The sequence below is a fragment of the Apostichopus japonicus genome, chromosome 23 (assembly GCF_037975245.1).
Source record: "Apostichopus japonicus isolate 1M-3 chromosome 23, ASM3797524v1, whole genome shotgun sequence".
NCBI classification, from domain to species: domain Eukaryota; kingdom Metazoa; phylum Echinodermata; class Holothuroidea; order Aspidochirotida; family Stichopodidae; genus Apostichopus; species Apostichopus japonicus.
In genome coordinates, this window is record NC_092583.1 from 5,565,238 (window position 1) to 5,585,124 (window position 19,887).

The 19,887-nt window shown below is 37.0% G+C and overlaps 1 protein-coding gene across 12 annotated transcripts in view; it reads right to left on the reverse strand.

Moving 5' to 3' along the window:
- LOC139964652 (uncharacterized) overlaps positions 1–19,573 on the reverse strand; it is a 28,173-nt gene extending 8,600 nt beyond the window's left edge. For 6 of the 12 annotated variants that reach the window (XM_071966431.1, XM_071966430.1, XM_071966433.1 and 3 more), the window contains exons 1-8: positions 19,147–19,572; positions 8,554–8,760; positions 7,471–7,926; positions 4,989–5,417; positions 4,057–4,491; positions 2,271–2,708; positions 1,493–1,930; positions 13–447 (exon numbers count right to left, since the gene is read on the reverse strand). In XM_071966431.1, the coding sequence (XP_071822532.1) occupies positions 13–447; positions 1,493–1,930; positions 2,271–2,708; positions 4,057–4,491; positions 4,989–5,417; positions 7,471–7,926; positions 8,554–8,760; positions 19,147–19,276 (2,968 nt within the window). In that variant the 5' untranslated portion in view covers positions 19,277–19,572. Of the gene's footprint in view, positions 1–12; positions 448–1,492; positions 1,931–2,270; positions 2,709–4,056; positions 4,492–4,988; positions 5,418–7,470; positions 7,927–8,553; positions 8,761–19,146 lie in introns of all 12 variants that reach the window. The other 6 variants (XM_071966437.1, XM_071966438.1, XM_071966436.1 and 3 more) reach the window with 2 other exon arrangements.
- Positions 19,574–19,887: the final 314 nt, after the last annotated feature.

Here is a 19,887-nt window from a genome sequence, read left to right on the forward strand (position 1 = left end):
GAAAACACAAACCTTTGCATAAATCATCGGTACTCTTACAATCTACTAGAGGTTCCTTTTGTGGTTCTGGCTTAAATTTAAAATTGACGCTGGACTCTGGGTTCTTGCGTAGCTCAAAACAAACATAAGGTATAGTTGCACATTGAACATGAGATAAATCGATCGGAAATTCAACCTCTGCAAATAATAAATTTTCATTTTTCCGTAATGTCTGGCTGATTTCTTCTTGGTCCAAAATCTGAGTTTGCTCTCTGATTCTTATGCCTTTTCCAGATCGTTTGTCGGAGAAATACGTTGCAACACTCCAAAGATTTTCTCCTGACACAAATGAAGATTTTGCTTTGTCGGTAACACCATCAAGTGAAACTGTTATACGCTGATTTGGTTGGGCTTCAACGATCATCGTAGAGTTAGGAAACGATGCAGAAAGCTCATCAAATACAACCTCTGCAAAGAGACAACAGCAGGATAAAAAATACGTCAGATCTCCATAACACTTCATTAAATAACGAATTTATGTACATGTTTTCTGCAGGATGGTTGGCGTCTTTTTGTATGAAACTCACCGGGTAGCCTAATAAGTTTGGCTTATCATATAATAATCATATTATATCAGAAACAGCTCTTTCCGAAGGTTGTATTTGCCCAAACGTGGTGAAGGATATATGATTGAGGATCTATATTAGCATCTACTAAAAATGTAAACAAGAAGGCAATCCATGAAGTTGTAGATCCCAAAATATGTTTATAAATATAACTACTATAATGACATCATTATGACTCACCAAGTTTAAAGAACAACAGCCTTGAATTTTCCAGGTCCCATGACCTTTCACATTTGATAAAGATTAATATCAGACATTCATTTAAAGAATGCAGTCACCCTTCCTCATTGAAACGACATTTGCAGGTATTTTTTCGTGTGGCATTTACATAATAGCTAAAAAGAACATTCTTTTACTAAATTAAAATTTATAGCATTCCTTGCTCAGCAATTAACTTTGGTCACCGGAATTTCCTTGATTTTAAACTTGAAATGGCCAACCACCCATGTTAGGTCATTTTGGTATGTGCACAAGTGAGCACTAGCGTTTGCCTTAATTGAGGCACTGTGGACATAAATTGTGTAATATTCTACTTGTTTTTGAAGGTTTCGGCCATATTGCTATTTTGGTATAAGTGTGATGGCCATAATGCTCATATTCGGTTATTTGACAATTGACATTTAACCCTACGACGTTCCGACAAGTACCATGGAGTGGGCTTTGTTTTGTAAGTAGGTGGAATAATAATAGGCACAGAGGCAAGAAGTTCTGTTATAGTAAAGTGTCTTCAAGTGTCAATTATATTTAAAAATAATATCTTTTTAAATATATCAATTATATCTAATGGTTGACTCAATAAGAATATAGCTGCCAACGCAACCAGCTGTTTTAATCAATTTATGAACACGCTTAAGCGCACGCACTACACCATGAGTTTAAAAACCTACTTGCGGAACACTCCTGTGGTTTGCAGCTTACGAGAGATTTCGCGTCAAAGCCACCATTCCGCTCTATTAACATTACGTAGTCAGGTTCGGGATCGGCGTTCTTTGTAAGTTCTATACATACATAGTCAAGTCCTTCCACACAACCAATAGTTCCAATCTCGAACTGAGTTGTAAACGTGCCAAATTCTACAGGCATTTGATTAATAACTGGCTTTGACATCCCCTCATCACTCAGTACTTGGTAAACCTCGTCGAATTTTTGGCCTGTTCCGTTCTGTGACATAGACCCAAAGAGACCAAGCCGCCACAATCGAGCACCGCTTATATCTCGAGTATCCTCTCTCAAGTTAACTGTGACATTCAGAGTGACATCTGTCTTACGCTCTGGTTGCGGGTTTTCAGCAGAAATCGCCCAGTTTAAATTATCTGGGGTTACAGCTGAAGAAAGACAAGAACGGATGTGAAATTGTCATGAATATGGGTGAATGAAACATAAATGTGCTCCTAACATAGAAAGTTTTCTCTTATAGCTTGAACACTTGATCATCGAAACTCAAATTAGGAATTTGTACTTGATTATGTGATGTCCTTGCCCATGATATTCTGGTTTTTATTTACATCAGTCTTTTTGGGCACGTGTAAGCAACCGATTCACCCAAAACAACATAACAGATTTACACATTTAAAAATGGATACACCTGGGCTTCTATATGATAAATTGACATTGATGATTAGCACAGCCGTTGGTTATACTACTGAAGACGCTGAACGCACATACCTTGACACGACATTTCTTGACAATTGAGAACGGTTTTCCCTCCAGCTTCTTCGTTAAATGTGAACTCAGTATCTGTATTCTCAGCTTTCTTAAACTCGTAACACAAAAACCTGTATTTGCCACACCCCATTCGATCAACTTGAAATGGAGGAGTTTCCATATTGTAAAACCGTAGAATTCCATCTTCAGGAACTGGAAGACCAGACTGTTCATCGGTGAGAATCTGTTCAAAATAGGGCGGAAGAATGTCCTCTGGAGCAGCTTCTGCGGTACTACTTGCAAAAACAGACATTTGCCAGAGTGAATCACCTGTGACATCCCTGCTAACAGATTCCACATCGACCGAGGCATTACTAACAATACTTTGGACAGGTTCTATTGGACCATCGATAAAACTGGGGAATTCTCCTTCCCATTCAAGATTTTTAGCAATGATACCTTCAGAAAAAGTAGTGAAAAGAAGGAAGATATTTAGTTGGTTCATTTGTTTCCATCAAAAACGCATTTAAAGAGCCTAAACAGGAGCAATGGTTGTTTAACGTATGTATTGAAACAAAACTCTAAAACCACTACAAATTCGTTTTGCCTTTAAACCTTAGCTTCAACTGATCCTCGTGCACATACTGTATACATGCAGTACAGGGTTTTGAGCCAGGAATGGTGGTATAGATGAATTAGATGTTTATAGCTAGGTATATGCTTTTGAAAGCAGTTTTTAGTTTATGCCATACCGATATTTTTTCTAGAACACAACGTTGTTGACGAATATTGAGGCAGACTTGGTGTGGACAACTGAACATGTATAGATCTTGAAAGATATATATATCTATATCTTTCGAGATCCAGCTTTATATATATATATACATATATATATATATATATATATATAAATATAAATATATTTATATATTTATTTATGCATATATATATTTTTTCTTTAAACAACCCCTAATTGCCACCTTTCATATAACAAGTGCCCAGTTTGGGAAGAAATATTCATTTTCGTTTAACTAATCTATAAAAAGTCCTTTTGTTGAAGCTAAATAAAAATGTAATTAAAAAAAAAGTCCAGTTGTTACCAACTAAGAAGAAATTCTTATGATAAAAGTGCCCTTATGTTGAAGAAACTTAACTGCTGGGAATTTTTGATGCGGAATGTCCAATTTGCCGGAAGTTTTTTTTTAGTAATTGTGTGGTGTATCCCCTCAAAAAGGGGGATATTCTATAATAGTGAAGAACTTCCCCTTCAGAGTTTTTCTATCCGTAAGGATGTTTTAAACTAAACAAAAAATATCCCCGGATTAAATACCCCTGGGAGATTTTACACTGTTACACAGGAAACCATGGGAAGATTACTTTCAGGAATTCCTTGTTGTTTGTTTCCCGAAAGGGAACGATGGAGTCACTGTTACTGACCTTGTAAAATTGTGGGGGGGGGGGGGGCGCGGATATCAAAGTCGGCGATGACTATAACGCGGATCGCCAAGTCAGTAATTACTATTACGGTTAGATTTTTCCAACATTGCAGTATACAGAAACGTTGTAATCAAAGCCGAAGCCAAATTTTATTAATCAGGTCACACTTCCCAAGTCTATGTATGCTAAATTCTTAAAAACCACCCATATAACGGGGAAACGTTTGATAATGTACTTTTAATTCTGTAATTGAACTTGTGGAGTTGGTTTAGCATTATGGGTACTTTCTGTCGCAATATTATACGCGACAAACACTTCAAAACGACACTTCTTTGTTACTAAACGTAGCACACTGAATGCACGAGCATACCTCTACATACGGATGACATATCAAGACATCCGACGAAAGGGTCCTGTTTTGGCTTGGTACCAAATTCGTAATCAATACTTGAAGATGGATTTTTATTCAGTTCGGTACACATATATGGAATGTCACTGCAGACCAGTCTGCTCAAGTCAACTTCGAATACTACGTCTTCAAAGAACAAATCCTCGCCTACAGTAAGTGTCTGCATCTGCTTAACCGGATCAAGTACATACAATTGCTCATCAATTCTCTGCCCAAATCCAGATTGTTTCTTGCTGAAGAACACGTTCATTTGCCACAGCCTTGTCCCTTCAACAGTTGTCGAGAGAAGTTTGTCCGTGACAGCATCGATGTTTAGTTTAACAGTTTGTCCTGGAGTATTCTCTATCAAAGCTCTTGGTGACACGATTTCAGGAACTAACTCAGTAAAAACGGCTCCTAGAGAAAAACAATGGAGAGTTTAATCGCAAAACTACTTCCAAACAAGCAATTTTTATACTAACAAAACAACTCTGTGTTTTCCCGGGGGAGGGGATGGGGTTCATGCTCTTCGCTATCCCTCATTTTTCCCTAATGATACTCTAACCCACGTTTATGTAGGAATCATTAAAAATCCTTTCGAGTGATTTGTGTTGAATACTACTTACTCCATCATTAACTACTGATGAACAGTCTTGGATTAAAGGAGGCCTAAACGCTGTATGCAAACGAAATTAACCAACATAGTTAAATAAATTAAGCAGTACATATTTCTAAAGCACTGCCTTTTTAGGGACTGAAAATATACACTTCTGTTAACGCGCCCTCTTGAACCCCCCCCCCTTCCCACCAAGAAATAAGATTGTCACCAGATTCTACCTCCCCCTCCCCCCAGTCTCAACTTTTATCGATTTATTAGGCTACCTCCGACTTTATCGTAATCCTGCGAGACTTACTTGCACCACATTGTCGAGCTACACATTTAACAGATGATTCTTTTTCAACTATCTGACCATATTCTCCCAAGAATTCCAGGGTAAAGTCTGGCTGAGAGTTCAATCCTTTCCGTAATTCCAAGCAAACATATGTCGCGTCTGGAGTACATCCAATCATGCTTAAATCAAATTCCGTACGTATATCACGGAGTTGAAGCTGCTCGGCATTTTGTATCGACTTGCTTGCCTGCTCTCGATTTAAAATTTGAGTAACTTCTCCAAATTTGTCACCAGTTCCCTCTTCATTATCGCTTCCATAGAGCGTTGACTGCCATAAACTTGTTCCTTCTAGATCTCTCGTATCTTCTCTGAAGTCAACATCGAGATCAAGACTAACCTCTCGTCCCTCTCTTGGCTCGATGGACCAATCAAAATCGTCGATCACGACACCTTACAATGAAAATGAAAGAATATAATGTTTACAGTTTTACTGACATTTATTTAATGTGTTGCCAGTTAATTTGTGGCAGACTACATGCATCCTTTGAGTTGAGTTTCAGAGATGTTTGCGATACTAAAATAGCATTGCAATAAATGTCTTTTCACATGACCAGCCAATTTCTTTAACTAGTTGTGAAAGTCGTAGTTTGCAATTTGCTTAATGCTTTTGCTTTAATACTACTATGAAAAGGTTCGAGGGGCCTCTTGCCAGTGAACTCATAGGGAGACTAATCTCTAAACCGGTCGTGTTTTACATTAATGTACCTATTGCCCAATAACCAGACAAACTTACAGCAATTTTTTTGAAGAAAGTTGAAAATATTCGGGTAAGCAGCACGCCATTTGTGCCTATACCTCCGACAATTCTACACTGCGTGACAATACAGTAGTGGGATTTTTCAAGTTTCTGTAAATTATTTGTAGAAGATGTTTGTAAAATTATCTTAGGACTTGCATCTTAACACTGTTCTCGATCCCATACGTACTCAGTTGATTAACAATAATTATTAATAGTAGTTTTACCAGAGGTCATTGTCTTAAACTCCAAAAGTCACAAAGTAGGATTAATATTCGGCATAACTTTTTTCTAATAGGGTTGTGAATGAGTGGAACGGTTTGCCTGAAAAAAATTGTACTTACAAGTAGTGTCAATGGGTTTAAGAATGCTTTGGACAAGCACTTTAAGCATTGTAATCGGGTCTGAGTGTTTGTGTTTTCAGTTTTTTAGGTTCCTTGATGGGGACTTGAGTGTCCCTCCTGATCCTTTTTTTTCTACTAAACTATTGTGAATCTGAGTTGGAGAACTTTTGCTGTAAAATTGTGAACACTTCGCTCGAATTAAAAAAAAAATTCTTACCCCAACTTACTTATGTGATATCTTGCATCAACAAACTAAAACGATACCCTCTAGTTAACAATATGTTAACCAGTGAATGAGAACTGACACCCAGTATACATTAGGTCTCTTGAGTCACTTGATCAGTTTAAGCATCGTCTTAAAACTTATCTTTTTGCATATTGTTATTAGATGTTTCCTCCTTTTGTCTTCAGCTATAAAGCGCATTGATTAACTTTTTTTTGGACTCTGTGCTATATAAAACTAAGTGCTATTATTATAAAAGTGTCCGAGTGACAATGTTGACAATCGTCTCGAATTCGCTGTGGCTTATTAACCTACAGTGTGACAAATTTAGCAATGCGCATCCTTGTAAAGTTGGATAGGGTCAAACTAAAAACGCTGCACTTACATGTAAGCTAAAGCTTTTATTGCACATAAGAAAGCTAAAGTTTAATCGGCTAATGATTAAAAATCGTAAGATAGCAACCTGAAAAATGTAAACTCATGCACGGATGTTTTGTGCGCAATACTATAACGCTAAGCAGTTGGTGTCTAGGATGTTCAACAGTGAGATCCTGCTTCTGAATACCTGCTTCCCTTTGGCAAGTTAAGACTGCGTTTATTATACAGCGTACAACTTTATATATGTTACAGCTTATTTAAGCTCAACTTATCTTGTTTATTTTATTTATAGGGTTATGATATTGAACTATATTTTCTTGTCAAACTATGAAAAGTTTGTACTCTTAAGCAATTCTTATCCTCTGTAAACATTAAACATAGATGTATTACATCTCTCAATTCCACTCCCACTGTCATGCTTCTTACCTATTGTTTTTTATACTGTGTTTCATTATCATTTACAAACAATCACTTTTGAAAACTACGGGAGTGGTGATGAGAGACTTGGGACTGCCATAAAGATCCGTCAAAGATGACCGTTGTACATGTAATTTCGAATCCTTTGTTACCTTATGTAGACGCTATAAGTGTGATCTGATCAAAGCCTCTTTCTATTTCACATCAATTGGACCCGATAAACAGGCAAACACAGAGACTGAGATTCATATGCACGGACACACAAAGAACATTGATGAACAATAACTGGACAGTCGAACAAGCAGTCAGAGATAGAAAGAGTACTTGCATAACGATTGACCTCACCCTTGCATTCTGGAAGAAGTGCACAAGCGACCAGGCGGGTATCATCGCCGTTTTGAGGACCAAAACTGAAATCCAGATTGAACTCTGTTTGGATTTCATCCCCTTTATTAAACTTCACGCACAGATATTTGAAGTCTTCACATAATCCCCTTCTTCTTCCTTGTAAGTCCAGAGTCAAATTGGCAAACTGCCAAGGTGGATAATTCGGTTTCGAAAAGCTGGAATCCTGCTGCTCCTGGCTCAAAACGTTTTCATTGTAAAATAATCGAGACCCAGTACCATCAAAATTTTTACTGATCCAAGCACCCATACTCCATAAATTTTCCCCATTGACGTTGCGAGATGTTGATTGCTTGTTGATTTCTATTCCTACGTCAAAGGTAACTTCCTGGTTTTTACCCTCTATTATCGGATCGTCTTTGAGTAGAACGCCCTCTACTCGAGAGACAACCATTTCTGCATCGAAATAAACATGAACAATAATAGCCATACGATGTTTCATTTTGTGACTTGAAAGAAACTGTAGATGGAAATATAAAATGAACCAACGTGACTACACGTGGATGAGCATTGTTGGAGATGAGGGCGTATTCGAAACAAAAAATATGTAACTGTGCTCTATACACTTTCTACCATCTTGACAAAATGTACAATATCTTATGAAAAGGGGTTTTGATTAGCTGTTCTACAGTGAAAAAGAGTACAGAAAACAATTCTTGAGAGCTAATTTCGTAAAATGGTCATTTCAAGATGTTTTTTTTTATCTTGGAATTGATGAAAATGGTTGCTTTAAGACTATGGACGTCTTGCACAAACGTCAATATTTTCGGTATAAGTTCCGTTAACGACAGTTTATAAAGAATACATCACAGCAAACCTTTCAAATGTAGTTTCAGAGAGTTTGTTTCTCATATGACAGAACATATTACCGATTGCGGAAAATGGCTTTACAACGTAATTACCAGATATCATTTACCCCAGATTAAAAAATGCACACATTCTAGCCTCTATTTAATTGTTTGTGAAGATAAGCGGCCACCCAGAATACCGATGTGGTTCATATCCAAGTAATGATGTACTTACCAGGTGGGCATTTCTTACAGCACTCGCCGTCTATTTTCACTTGTTCAAAGAAGTCGCACGTAAGTGTTGGGCAAGTCTCGTAGACACAATTGGTAGTTCCATTATTGCAATAGCACCTGGAGCATTCGTCAACAACCCAACGCTCGGTATGAAAATATTCCTTTCCTTGATAGACACATGCATTGGCATCGTTTGGATCATCGGGATCTTGCGAATTACAGAACAAAACAACACTGAAGCATATTATCACATACCGTAACGGAATTTGGTGATGTTCGCATATGTTTTCAATCAAGAAACAAATACTTTTTAAGAAAAAGTCGCCCAGGAAAGAACCTGGGCACGAAAACCAAACTACTGAACGACTGATCCGCTTCTAACCCCGCTGTCCCCTTGCATCGGGACTGTGACTGTGTGATCATCGTCAGGTGTGTATCACCATTCCCTGAAAGAACAGATACTACACATGATCGTAACCAAAAGGCCGAGAAACAAATATTCGGCATTTAATACCACTGGTATATATATTCCTTTTTATGTCGCTTGTGTGCTTCACTATACAGTGGAGACATACTTTTGCTCTCGCTATGAAAGAACATGACTGAAACTATCATTTTCTAAGGAAAGTAGAAACAATTTCCAAAGTTTTACAAAGGTATTCACCTTACAAATATGAAATTTATCCAAGCTTGACTTTCTCTGAGTAATGGTGTTTATCCGTTGTTTGACTTTCACCGCTGTTAATCGCACATGACCTTTGACCTTTCAAGTTCTTGTACTCAGTAAGTTGGATGGACACACCAAATCCAAATGTGAAGTTCACCCATATATATATATATATATATATATATATATATATATATATATATATATATATTTCTAGAGTCATCGTGTTTACAACCAAACTCATCACATCCACCCACACGAACACAGACGCCTATGGTAGGCCCTATGGGACAAATAATTTTTTTGGAGTATATTAGTGTGTAAATAAAATATTCACACGTTTATATTAGTAGCCAATCGGAAGACCAAGTCATATGGTTGTATTAAATCGAGTATGTTCACGTACTAATTCGACTATATTCGCGTATTAATTCGAATATATGCGAGTTTTAAATCAGCCAATCACATTAGCTTGAATACGTACACGTATTAAATCGAATATGTACACGCATTACATCAGCTGATTTAATACGTGTATATATTCGTAATAATTCGCTTATATTTGATTACATGCAAACATATTAGTCAGCCTTCTAATTGGCTGCTAATATGTATTATTATATTCGTATATAATATGGTATATTTGTTCCACAGGGTCTACCATACACACCATCACTATAGGTTCCAGGTGCCTTTGATAAGGAATAAAGAATGGGACAAACAAAAACAAAAAAACATGGAAAAAATCAACAGTGAGAGAACTGTCGTGTTCGTTCCGTTCAATGTGAAATAATAGACTCACCTAGATTAACTAACATGTCATTTGCGAGAGTCACCAAGATATGCTGGTTAGTTCATTGTTCCTATACTATCGCGTGTTCTCTATGAAACTACAAAGTACATATGTGGTTCCCACTTTTCATGAAAAAGAGTCACGGCATCGACACTAGGATGACATCGATCATTTGCATATTAGAAAACTCTCTGTTCAAAATTAAGACATCAGCACAAAAGTTGACTACGCCGTGTAACTTTTACTTAAATCAGAAAGCAAAATTGCAGTGGATTTTCGATGATGCTATGTGAAAGATTTTATATGTATGTTACACGCTAGGCTGTAGCGTATAGCCAGGATGAATAACATACTTCAAAGTAGTCCAGTAAAAAGCATTGGGATATGAAAAACAATATTCACATTGGCAGCAGATGACCGAGATGGACACCTTTTCTTGTATGCAGCATACAGATTGACCTCTACCAAAGACAACAGGCTTCTTCTCAGGCTTCGACAAATATTTATAAAAGTACTCGCTATTTGAGGACCGTGACTAAAAATATACTGGCGAAAACGCAAAATTCACTCGGCACTATGAATGCAGTTCAAGTCTCCATAATGCAGATTTACAACATCAATACTTTCTGTGAACAAAGGTTAGGCACGTTGGCAGATACATGGTGCTACGTGATTGCACATTGGAAAATTATATTTCTGTGCAGTATCGAATTTAAACTTTATCCACCAAAAGTAAATGTTGAACAAAGTAAAACATGCCGTAGAATCTTAAATAAGCAGCTCAAACAATTAAAATAAAACATCTGCAAAAATACCTACGGAGATAGCTTAGCTTCTGTTACATTAGGGCTCCTCTATTGCTAGGCATATACTGTACACTCGCTAGTCCTAAGCATATACAGTACCTCACTGCTACTTTGAACCGCTACTCAGTCAATCAGCGCGACTTCGAACAATTGTTAACCTTGTCTTTTAGCTGCAGATTGGTGCGCGAAAAAATATCGCTATTACTCCATTACACTGCCTAACTCAAAGCGATCTTTTACGCAAAAAATCTAAGTTTGAAATTGCATCTATCTTCCACTTGCAAACTGGTGTTGAGGGAAAATCTTTGCCAAAAATCCTTGCAGCAATAACAAAACATTTGTCTCAAAACGCCTTAAATTGTTGTATATTTTGCGAATTATGACTGATGGCTTGTAGGAAATAATTAAGGAGATGTTTGGCTGGAGTGTATTGGTATTCTGACACGAAACATTTTTAACAATGCGTATCGTTAGAAGTCTACCTGCATATACTCTACTGTGCAAGCCGTCGTGATAACGACGGTTAATACTTTTTTAATTGGTTGAGAAATTAATATATGAACACAACATATTTATGAGTGCCTTTAAAACACATTACGTACTTCGTAAGCTCAAACCGTTCCGTCTAATTACTTGTTATTTTAGATTTTAAATGATGCTATCGCTGTATGTGTGTAAATGCTCCATGAAGTTTTGGAATAATTTCCGCACATGAAGACTTCCTGTACACTTGCAGATAGCGAACAAATTTACAAAGTTAATTCGCATTGAGGTCGGTCATTGATAAATTCTAACTAGGCGACAGTTAACTTTCGTAAACGGCGCCAAGCCATTTCAGCTACGTAACACATCCAAACCTGCAGTTTTTATTTGGCACTGAATCTCGACAATTTCGAAATACGACAGAAAACTTACCGATGATTCAGTGATATCGTTCGTTCCGATAGCAACGCTGTATGTACAAAGAGTACACCTTTTGCACACAATGTATGTAACGAAAGAATGCAGCAAAGCGACACACTGAAGCATATAGAGGTTTGTCTGTGACTATTGATTCGATTCTACGGATGCTAATGCTAATTTCCAATTGCCAACAGCCTCCTATTCTTATGAGACGTAACGCACATATTATCTAAAAGGCTGGTCGTGGGAGATACGGTAGATTATAAAACAAGGTTTCCTCAATTTGACCACTTGTGACCCAAATGACCTATGACCTCCACAAAAAACAGCAGGCTTCTTGTACTTAATGCGTCACAAATACATACTAAATATGAGCTTGACCAAGCCTCTCCTCTTGAAATATCGTGTTTACCAGCAAGGCGTCACACACACACTCATCCGCCTTGCATGTTTCTTCCCAATATATTAAAATACGAGCAAGTCCCTTGAATGACGACAAGCCTAAATATTACTAGCTCAGTATATAGCGCCGTTCGTAGGTCAATATCCGCTGACTTTGGTTGGTCTTGTAATATAAATATTTCAAGTTATAAATGATTATTTGCATGACCTGGTTATTGAGTCTAGCGGATTAAGAATGTAATCAAATGGCACGTTTCAACGAGACGCCATCTACAAAGCAAAGCGATGTCTTTGAAAGAGCGAGGTTAAAGCGAGTAAATACGTGTATATTGATTTATCTACAATTGCAGTAAAAGCAATCGTTCAGGTCAAGAGTTGTAAAACACTTTCAAATAAGAATGACCTATAATATTCCCAATAACTAGTTTTACAGACTCATTGCAATTACGCGTACTGGGGCGTGAAATTATTGGAATGATCTATATTTGAAAGATGCCAACTAGACAAGAGCGATTAGAAAATGGAGTGCTTGCTATTGTTCAACGGTCGTGATACAGTCAAGATCCCGACAACCCCCCCCCCCCCCTCGAAGTGATAGGTCATGGTCACTATATATATTACTTGTTATTATGTGGCATACATCTCTTCTACAATAATGGCATCATATCAATACATTGTTCATAAGTGCAAATATAAACTTGTTGGAAAGAATATCACGTCAATTTTTAACTTCATGCATTGGATACTCTACTTTTTACGGACCAGGAAAGCCGACATATAATATGCCCTTGAATGTCTGCACTGGTACGATTACATAAAGTTGTAAGTGCACTTGTGCTCAAGTTCATTTAGGTTGCACTGTAATAATACGCGAGTCAATCTAGATTTGAGATGTATAACTTGGAGACTAACAAACTAACTCACTTAAGTCTATTAAAGCATTAATTGCGTGTTTATTATGTAGCATTGAACAATAACACGTTCAATCTATGGTTTGGCTTTGTTTATAGAGACTATAAAGATGTCTGACAGATAGCTATGTTGCAAAAGTATTGATAAACTAATTCACACATCAATTACGTCGATGCATTAATCTTATAATGTGAACAATTTCAAGAATTATTAAGCATACTGTTTTTCTAGATAGATCTTTATACCTGGGTGATTGCAGTGTTTATTTCATTATAACTGTATGACAAATGTTCTACTCGATCTGCTAAAAACACCACATGTCCAAATATCAAGCTATCAAACTTTCAGTCCCAGCATTTCCGTATAATGTCAATATAACAGATGCGAACATAGCCTATATATCAACATGAGGAAATCATTAAAACGAAATAGAACACGACATAATATCTGAAGCGGTCTAGGTTGATATCCTGCGCATTAAATGATATTGGTTTGTTGAGGAGACTGGGAGAAGGCTTACGTATACTCCAAAGGTAATTTGTTTTTCATATGTAAAATGGAACTGGATCTTCCTGCATATGCTTGCGATTCTCACATGACGAGTTACCTGTTGCTGGTTGAAATCACAAATCGTATACGAGAAACGAAGTTGAAGCAAGAAGATGTGCAATCATTCACATTTATGTTGGGTGTTTGTTTCTTTATTCGCCACGTTATTATTTTGCCATTTTCACTGCATGAGTTGTGAACTTTATGCAATATCACTAAGCATGTTATTTTTGTACATGCGACACTCCAACCCAACTTAAGTAAACATTTATTAGCATATAAAAATATTAATTATTATAATAATTTTAATTATAAAGAAAACACTGAGTTTCCTGTAAGGGCATGCAGCCTTCGCTAGAAGATAATAAGTTGTTTTCGTTAGGTTTTGTTCATATTTCTTCATCTTTATTGGGGTGGAGCAGGCGGGCAGGGACGAGTGAGTCAACTTAAATTGTCAACTTTAATATCAAAAGTTTGCTTAATTTACAAAATGCTAAAAAATGAACAAACTAACTAATATCAACACTTTTCAAAACAAACTCCACAAAAGAGTATAATTCTACCCATTTTTGTGGTTTTGAGCAGCCAACACAATGTCATGTCTAATCCATAATCCGAAATAGTGGACAAGTGGAGTAGAGTAGCTCCGTTTGTACCCCCAGTCCAAAAAAAAAATAGTTTAGGTAAAAAAACAAGAGTATTTTAGGAGTTGTCAATGAATTTTTCAACTGCAGATTCAAGGGTGCCTTAGGCAGAATTTCTTTATATGCGTTATTGAACAGAGAAAAGGAAATAAATGTAAATGTAAAATGTAAGGTTTCTATAGCTTATTCCAGTTTTCAAGATATTCATGCTAAGAATATACTTATATAATGCACCTTAATGTCAAATTTATGATGTCGGCTGCTCAGCATGTGAATGAATATTGTTTTGTGAATTCTAGTGGCTTATCCAGAACATGTTCTTTAAACTTCATATAATCCATTTTGCATCTTAACAAATGGCTAACATGTAAACTTGAGGTCATTAAAGTCTCTTGTTTTCCCATTTAGTTTTGTATATATCTGACGAACAGATCAAATGCTTTGTGGATTATGATAAATAGTCCAGTCATGTATTGAGTATCATCAGATGTTACCTGGGAATTCTCAGGATCATCAGATGTTCAAAGGGTGATTTATCAGGATCATCATATGTTTAAAGGGTGATTATTTATCAGGATCATCAGATGTTTACAGGGTGAATTATCAGGATCATCAGATGTTTAAAGGGTGATTATTTATCAGGATCATCAGATGTTTACATGGTGATTTATCAGGATCATCAGATGTTTAAAGGGTGATTATTTATCAGGGTCATTAGATGTTTACAGGGTGATTTATCAGGATCATCAGATGTTTAAAGGGTGATTATTTATCAGGATCATCAGATGTTTACATGGTGATTTATCAGGATCATCAGATGTTTAAAGGGTGATTATTTATCAGGATCATCAGATGTTTACATGGTGATTTATCAGGATCATCAGATGTTTAAAGGGTGATTATTTATCACGATCATCAGATGTTTACATGGTGATTTATCAGGATCATCAGATGTTTACAGGGTGATTATTTATCACGATCATCAGATGTTTACAGGGTGATTATTTATCAGGATCATCATATGTTTAAAGGGTGATTATTTACCAGGATCATCAGATGTTTAAAGGGTGATTATTTATCAGGATCATCAGATGTTTACAGGGTGATTTATCAGGATCATCAGATGTTTAAAGGGTGATTATTTATCAGGATCATCAGATGTTTACAGGGTGATTCATCAGGATCATCAGATGTTCAAAGGGTGATTTCTCAGGATCAAAACATGTTTAAAGGATGATTATTTATCATTAAAGTCTCCCCTTTCCCATTTTGTTTTTTATTGTATATGGGGAACTGACCATAATGGTTTGATGATTATGCTAAATAGTCCAGTCACTATATTGAGGATCATCAGATGTTTAAAGGTGATTTATCCAAACTTAAAAGTGGTAAAGAAATATAACTGTTACTGATTCCCGTGTTCTTGAACGGTCTACAACCACGGAGTTTAATCCGTAACAGATCCATGCTACAACACATCAAATTTATCCTTTAATTTAACTTCTTGCATACTGTTCTATTAACATTCAGTAATATGCAATATATTCATAGCGCATAAATGCAATATACAGCACCGGTATTATGACTGCATGATTCCTTGCACAAGTTCAATGTGCGATACACAAATAAAACTACTTAGGCATCTCAGAACTCGAATTAGACAAGATTTCTGATGTCCATGGCTTCCAGGAGAACACGTAGGATGCAACGATCCTGTTGGAGTGGTCACAGCCAGCCCTAGGAATGCTAAGACAGGGTAGCCTCCCTATGCCGAGCGCGTAATATGTGTGTGTGTGGGGGGGGGTGACTGTATATTGACGCCAGTTTAATGTGTAGTATATTGTTTTTACCACATCACTAAGGATTACACCTCAACTTCATTACTTATAATATATCTCGATCGTATTAGAAGTGTACGAACTGTTTTGCCAGTGTGGATGTGTTTAGAATTAACATGTCCGCTAGTGATATATGAACAAGAGAATGAATGCGCTTTCAAGGTAGGCTGTATAACATGTATAAGCACGTACTCGGTACAAACATCCATCAGTGTTTTCTTAGACACTACATTAGTACATAAGGTGCTACAGAAACAGGCTCTATCTTGAGTAATTTTCTATAAACAAAACTACAGGAACAGCCAGCGGCCTATACACGGGGTTGGAGTGAAGGTGTGTGTGAGGGGACAATGGGGTCACACCCTAGTGAACATCAAACGTTGGTCACAAATCGATGCCAAACCGATCTAAAAATTTGAGCCTATAAATCAGTGCACTCTGATAAGTGCATGACCTCAAGGTACTCTTACACATATCAACGTGATAAAACAACGTGTAATAATACTGATAATAACAAAGATCGTTCTCTCTGTTGCTCCCTTACGTCTATAATTCCAAGATTTGGATAATATTAAACCGACAAAATGATACAGCTTCCGGGGTTGATCGCAACTGTTACGAGGTGTTTCTTAGTACTGCACGGTTCGTGTAATCCCTTCAATATGATAACGTCGTGTGCTGATTTCCTATTTCAAGTATCAATACAACTTTATTTTGGCATTGTCTGCCACTGGCTATTTCATTAAGTGATTTCCAAGCACTTAAATTGATTTATCCCAACTATAAATGCATGTCTGCTCCAACTTCCTCGGTTAAATAATCCCGGTGATCGCAGATTAGACCGTTGGGATGTAAAAGGTTTACTAGTATTAGTTGCTTCCCTGGTTACTAAAGAATCTAAATACTAACAAGCATTGTTATCATTTCTGTTTGTATTCTTCCATTCTGCTAAGATGAGTTACAAGGATGAGCCGTATCCCTTTTAGTGTCATATTTACAGACAAGTGACAGAGAACACCCCCAAAAGAGCGATAAAATGTAAGTTGTTTCAAATGATATTTGGTTTCCATACTCCATGGTAACATTGCCGCACTATGGTGATTGTCACAATGGTGGATTAACTGCCACGCACAAAACACATAACAAAAAAAAAATAGCTTCTGTGCCGCCGAAACTAACGGTAAATGATTTAATGGGCACATGTATGAGGTGCACATAGGGCTACCTTCGATCATGTGTTACGGTTGGTTGCATACTTTGAAACACAATACAACCAATCATATAAATGGAGGTCCATACATAATATATTTGCTTGCCGACATAAGTTCTTGGTTCTAATTAGTACCATTCACGACGACGTGCTATTCATACTGAAACTTATTTCCTGTAACATTAAGTTTCATTTCATTCAACAGCGACTCGTAGGCCCTATTCCAAAATTCATGCTTCGTTTATCATTGTTGTGATGGCATGGTGTCATTCTACTTTAATATATCACTTGGAATGGTGCTGAAAGTTTGACATAAACATCTTGATTGCTATTATTATAGGTCCATGTATGGGTTCAGAAGTAAACCCCAATACCCCTCCCACACCCCCCAAAAAGTAATATAAGAGATATAGTTGTCTCGCCCTATGATGCAATTTGGCCAAGAGTGACGTGTAACTCAAACTAAGAAGAAGTCATTCAACTTCACTAGAAGCACTGCCGTCAAGTAGATATGACGACATTTCGATGGTAAATGTTCTTACGATTATAATAGTAACTTATTATAATACTTAATATTATATGATATTGGCTGAAGTTGGTTGCTTTGCAAAACTGTTGAAAATTGTCTGAATCTTTAAACGAAAACCACATCCTCACATCAGGTTGTGCCATTGTGACCAAGCAGTGGCGTAGGAAGGTACTTTTGAGTGGGGGGGGGCTGAAGACTGATGGCCGGCCTGGGGGAGGGGTCTAAGGGGAGGGGGTGTCCCCTCCCCTTTGGAATTTTTTGCATTTCCAGGTGGCCTCAGATGCAATTTGGTGCAATATAGCACACTTCAACACCCACTCCATTTTGTAACTTAATTTTGTATTTTCACCTGGCCTTAGATGCAATTTGGTGCTCCAAATGAGATTTTTTTTCTCATTTGGAAATGAAAAAGGGGTTTTCTGACTTGCGAACCGGGGGGGCGGAATGATACTTCCGCCCCTCCACATTTTTCACTGGGGGGCTGGCGCCCCCCAGCCCCCCCGGTTCCTACGCCCTTGTGACCAAGGCACTTAAAGATGAAAATGCCTTTATTTTTCTTTATAATTTGTCAATAATTTATCCAATGAGGAAAATAACATTTGCACAAAAGGGTACATTTTGATGAAATTCTAAGTACAGAGAACCTTGATAGCTAAGCAAATATTCTACATATATTATGGTCCAAAAATAAATCAACAAGAATAATATGATAGTAAGAAAAGTATAGCTTTTGGAGAGCATTTGCCCAGATGACACCACAAGACCGATGAGTGGTAAAAAAATAAAAAAACTTCAATAAATAGCTCGAAACTGAAAAAGAGTTAATTCTTAGCAAGTGATTTGTTTATACTATTAAAGATACACATACATTACTGAAGGCTATGAAGACGGTGCTTAGAGAGTTTTAATTTACGGACTCTAATCCTCTGCGTATTCAAAAACGTACAGTCGTTTGAAGTACTCGACTACCTACAGAATCTGACGGTAACCTTAAAGGATGTTAGTGTAATACACTTATTTACACCAATATTAAGTTATTATGGCAACAATCATAGCTGTATCACAGGAATTGATCTCGACGGTCCTTTGGTAAACACATTAGCCGGGTTAAACATCTATATAGCCTACATGCATTTAATCACTCCAGCAATAAATTATTAACGCATACATTACATATGTAGTTAATTGATCAGTCGGAGAATATTGAAATATATCTTTCTAAAATCGTGGCGACCTTGATCCTTATATCTCATAAATCCAATTAATTAACTATATTCGTGTAAGACATTCATCAATGCGAGTGGTTCCATGCATAATTGACTTTCTAGATAATATACTTACTGGGATCTACGGAATCAGGTAGGGCAAACACCTCGTCCAAATCTTGTGTTTCGGCAAACCATGGGATCGAAGAAACGCACATAAATAAAATAAGCCATCGCACCGGAATGAAACACGTTTTATTCTTCATTTTGGTATTGAACACATTTGCCGGTATATATTGAGCCTCGATTATGACCCCTCTGAGTCAGGAAAGCTGACGTGGGGATGTTCGCTTGTCTGTGCCGCAGTGATGACTGAACTTTATCGTGCAGCTCAAGCGTCGCGTAAAATCTTTGCGGGTGACCTCGTGCCACAATTACTCACTTACACCGAAATTTGTATATTTACCTGTATTAACTCAGGACCAAAGGTTATGTGTTTTGCAGCTCAGTAGCCTACGTCCAAAAGAAATATATACACATACGTGTATATATCAAAAAGGTATTGAACGTGTATCGTATAAATGAACTACTATTTTATGAATATGTATTGTCTGATGTATTGTCTGAAGTAGTGCAGGAACAAGTGTTTGCTCTCATTGCTCACCGATCCAACTCGATACAAGCTGAACACTAGTAAAAGTCAGTGATTCCTAGCAAACTCCTAATCGATGTTGCCACTGAGTTGTTTCCTTTGTTAGTTGAACCTGGCTCTATAGCAAAATGGTTAGAGATACAGATCGATCGATGGATTTCACTTTAAAATGTCAATTACTCAGTAATGTTGTGTTCATTCATGTTCATATTTAATGTTCTGATT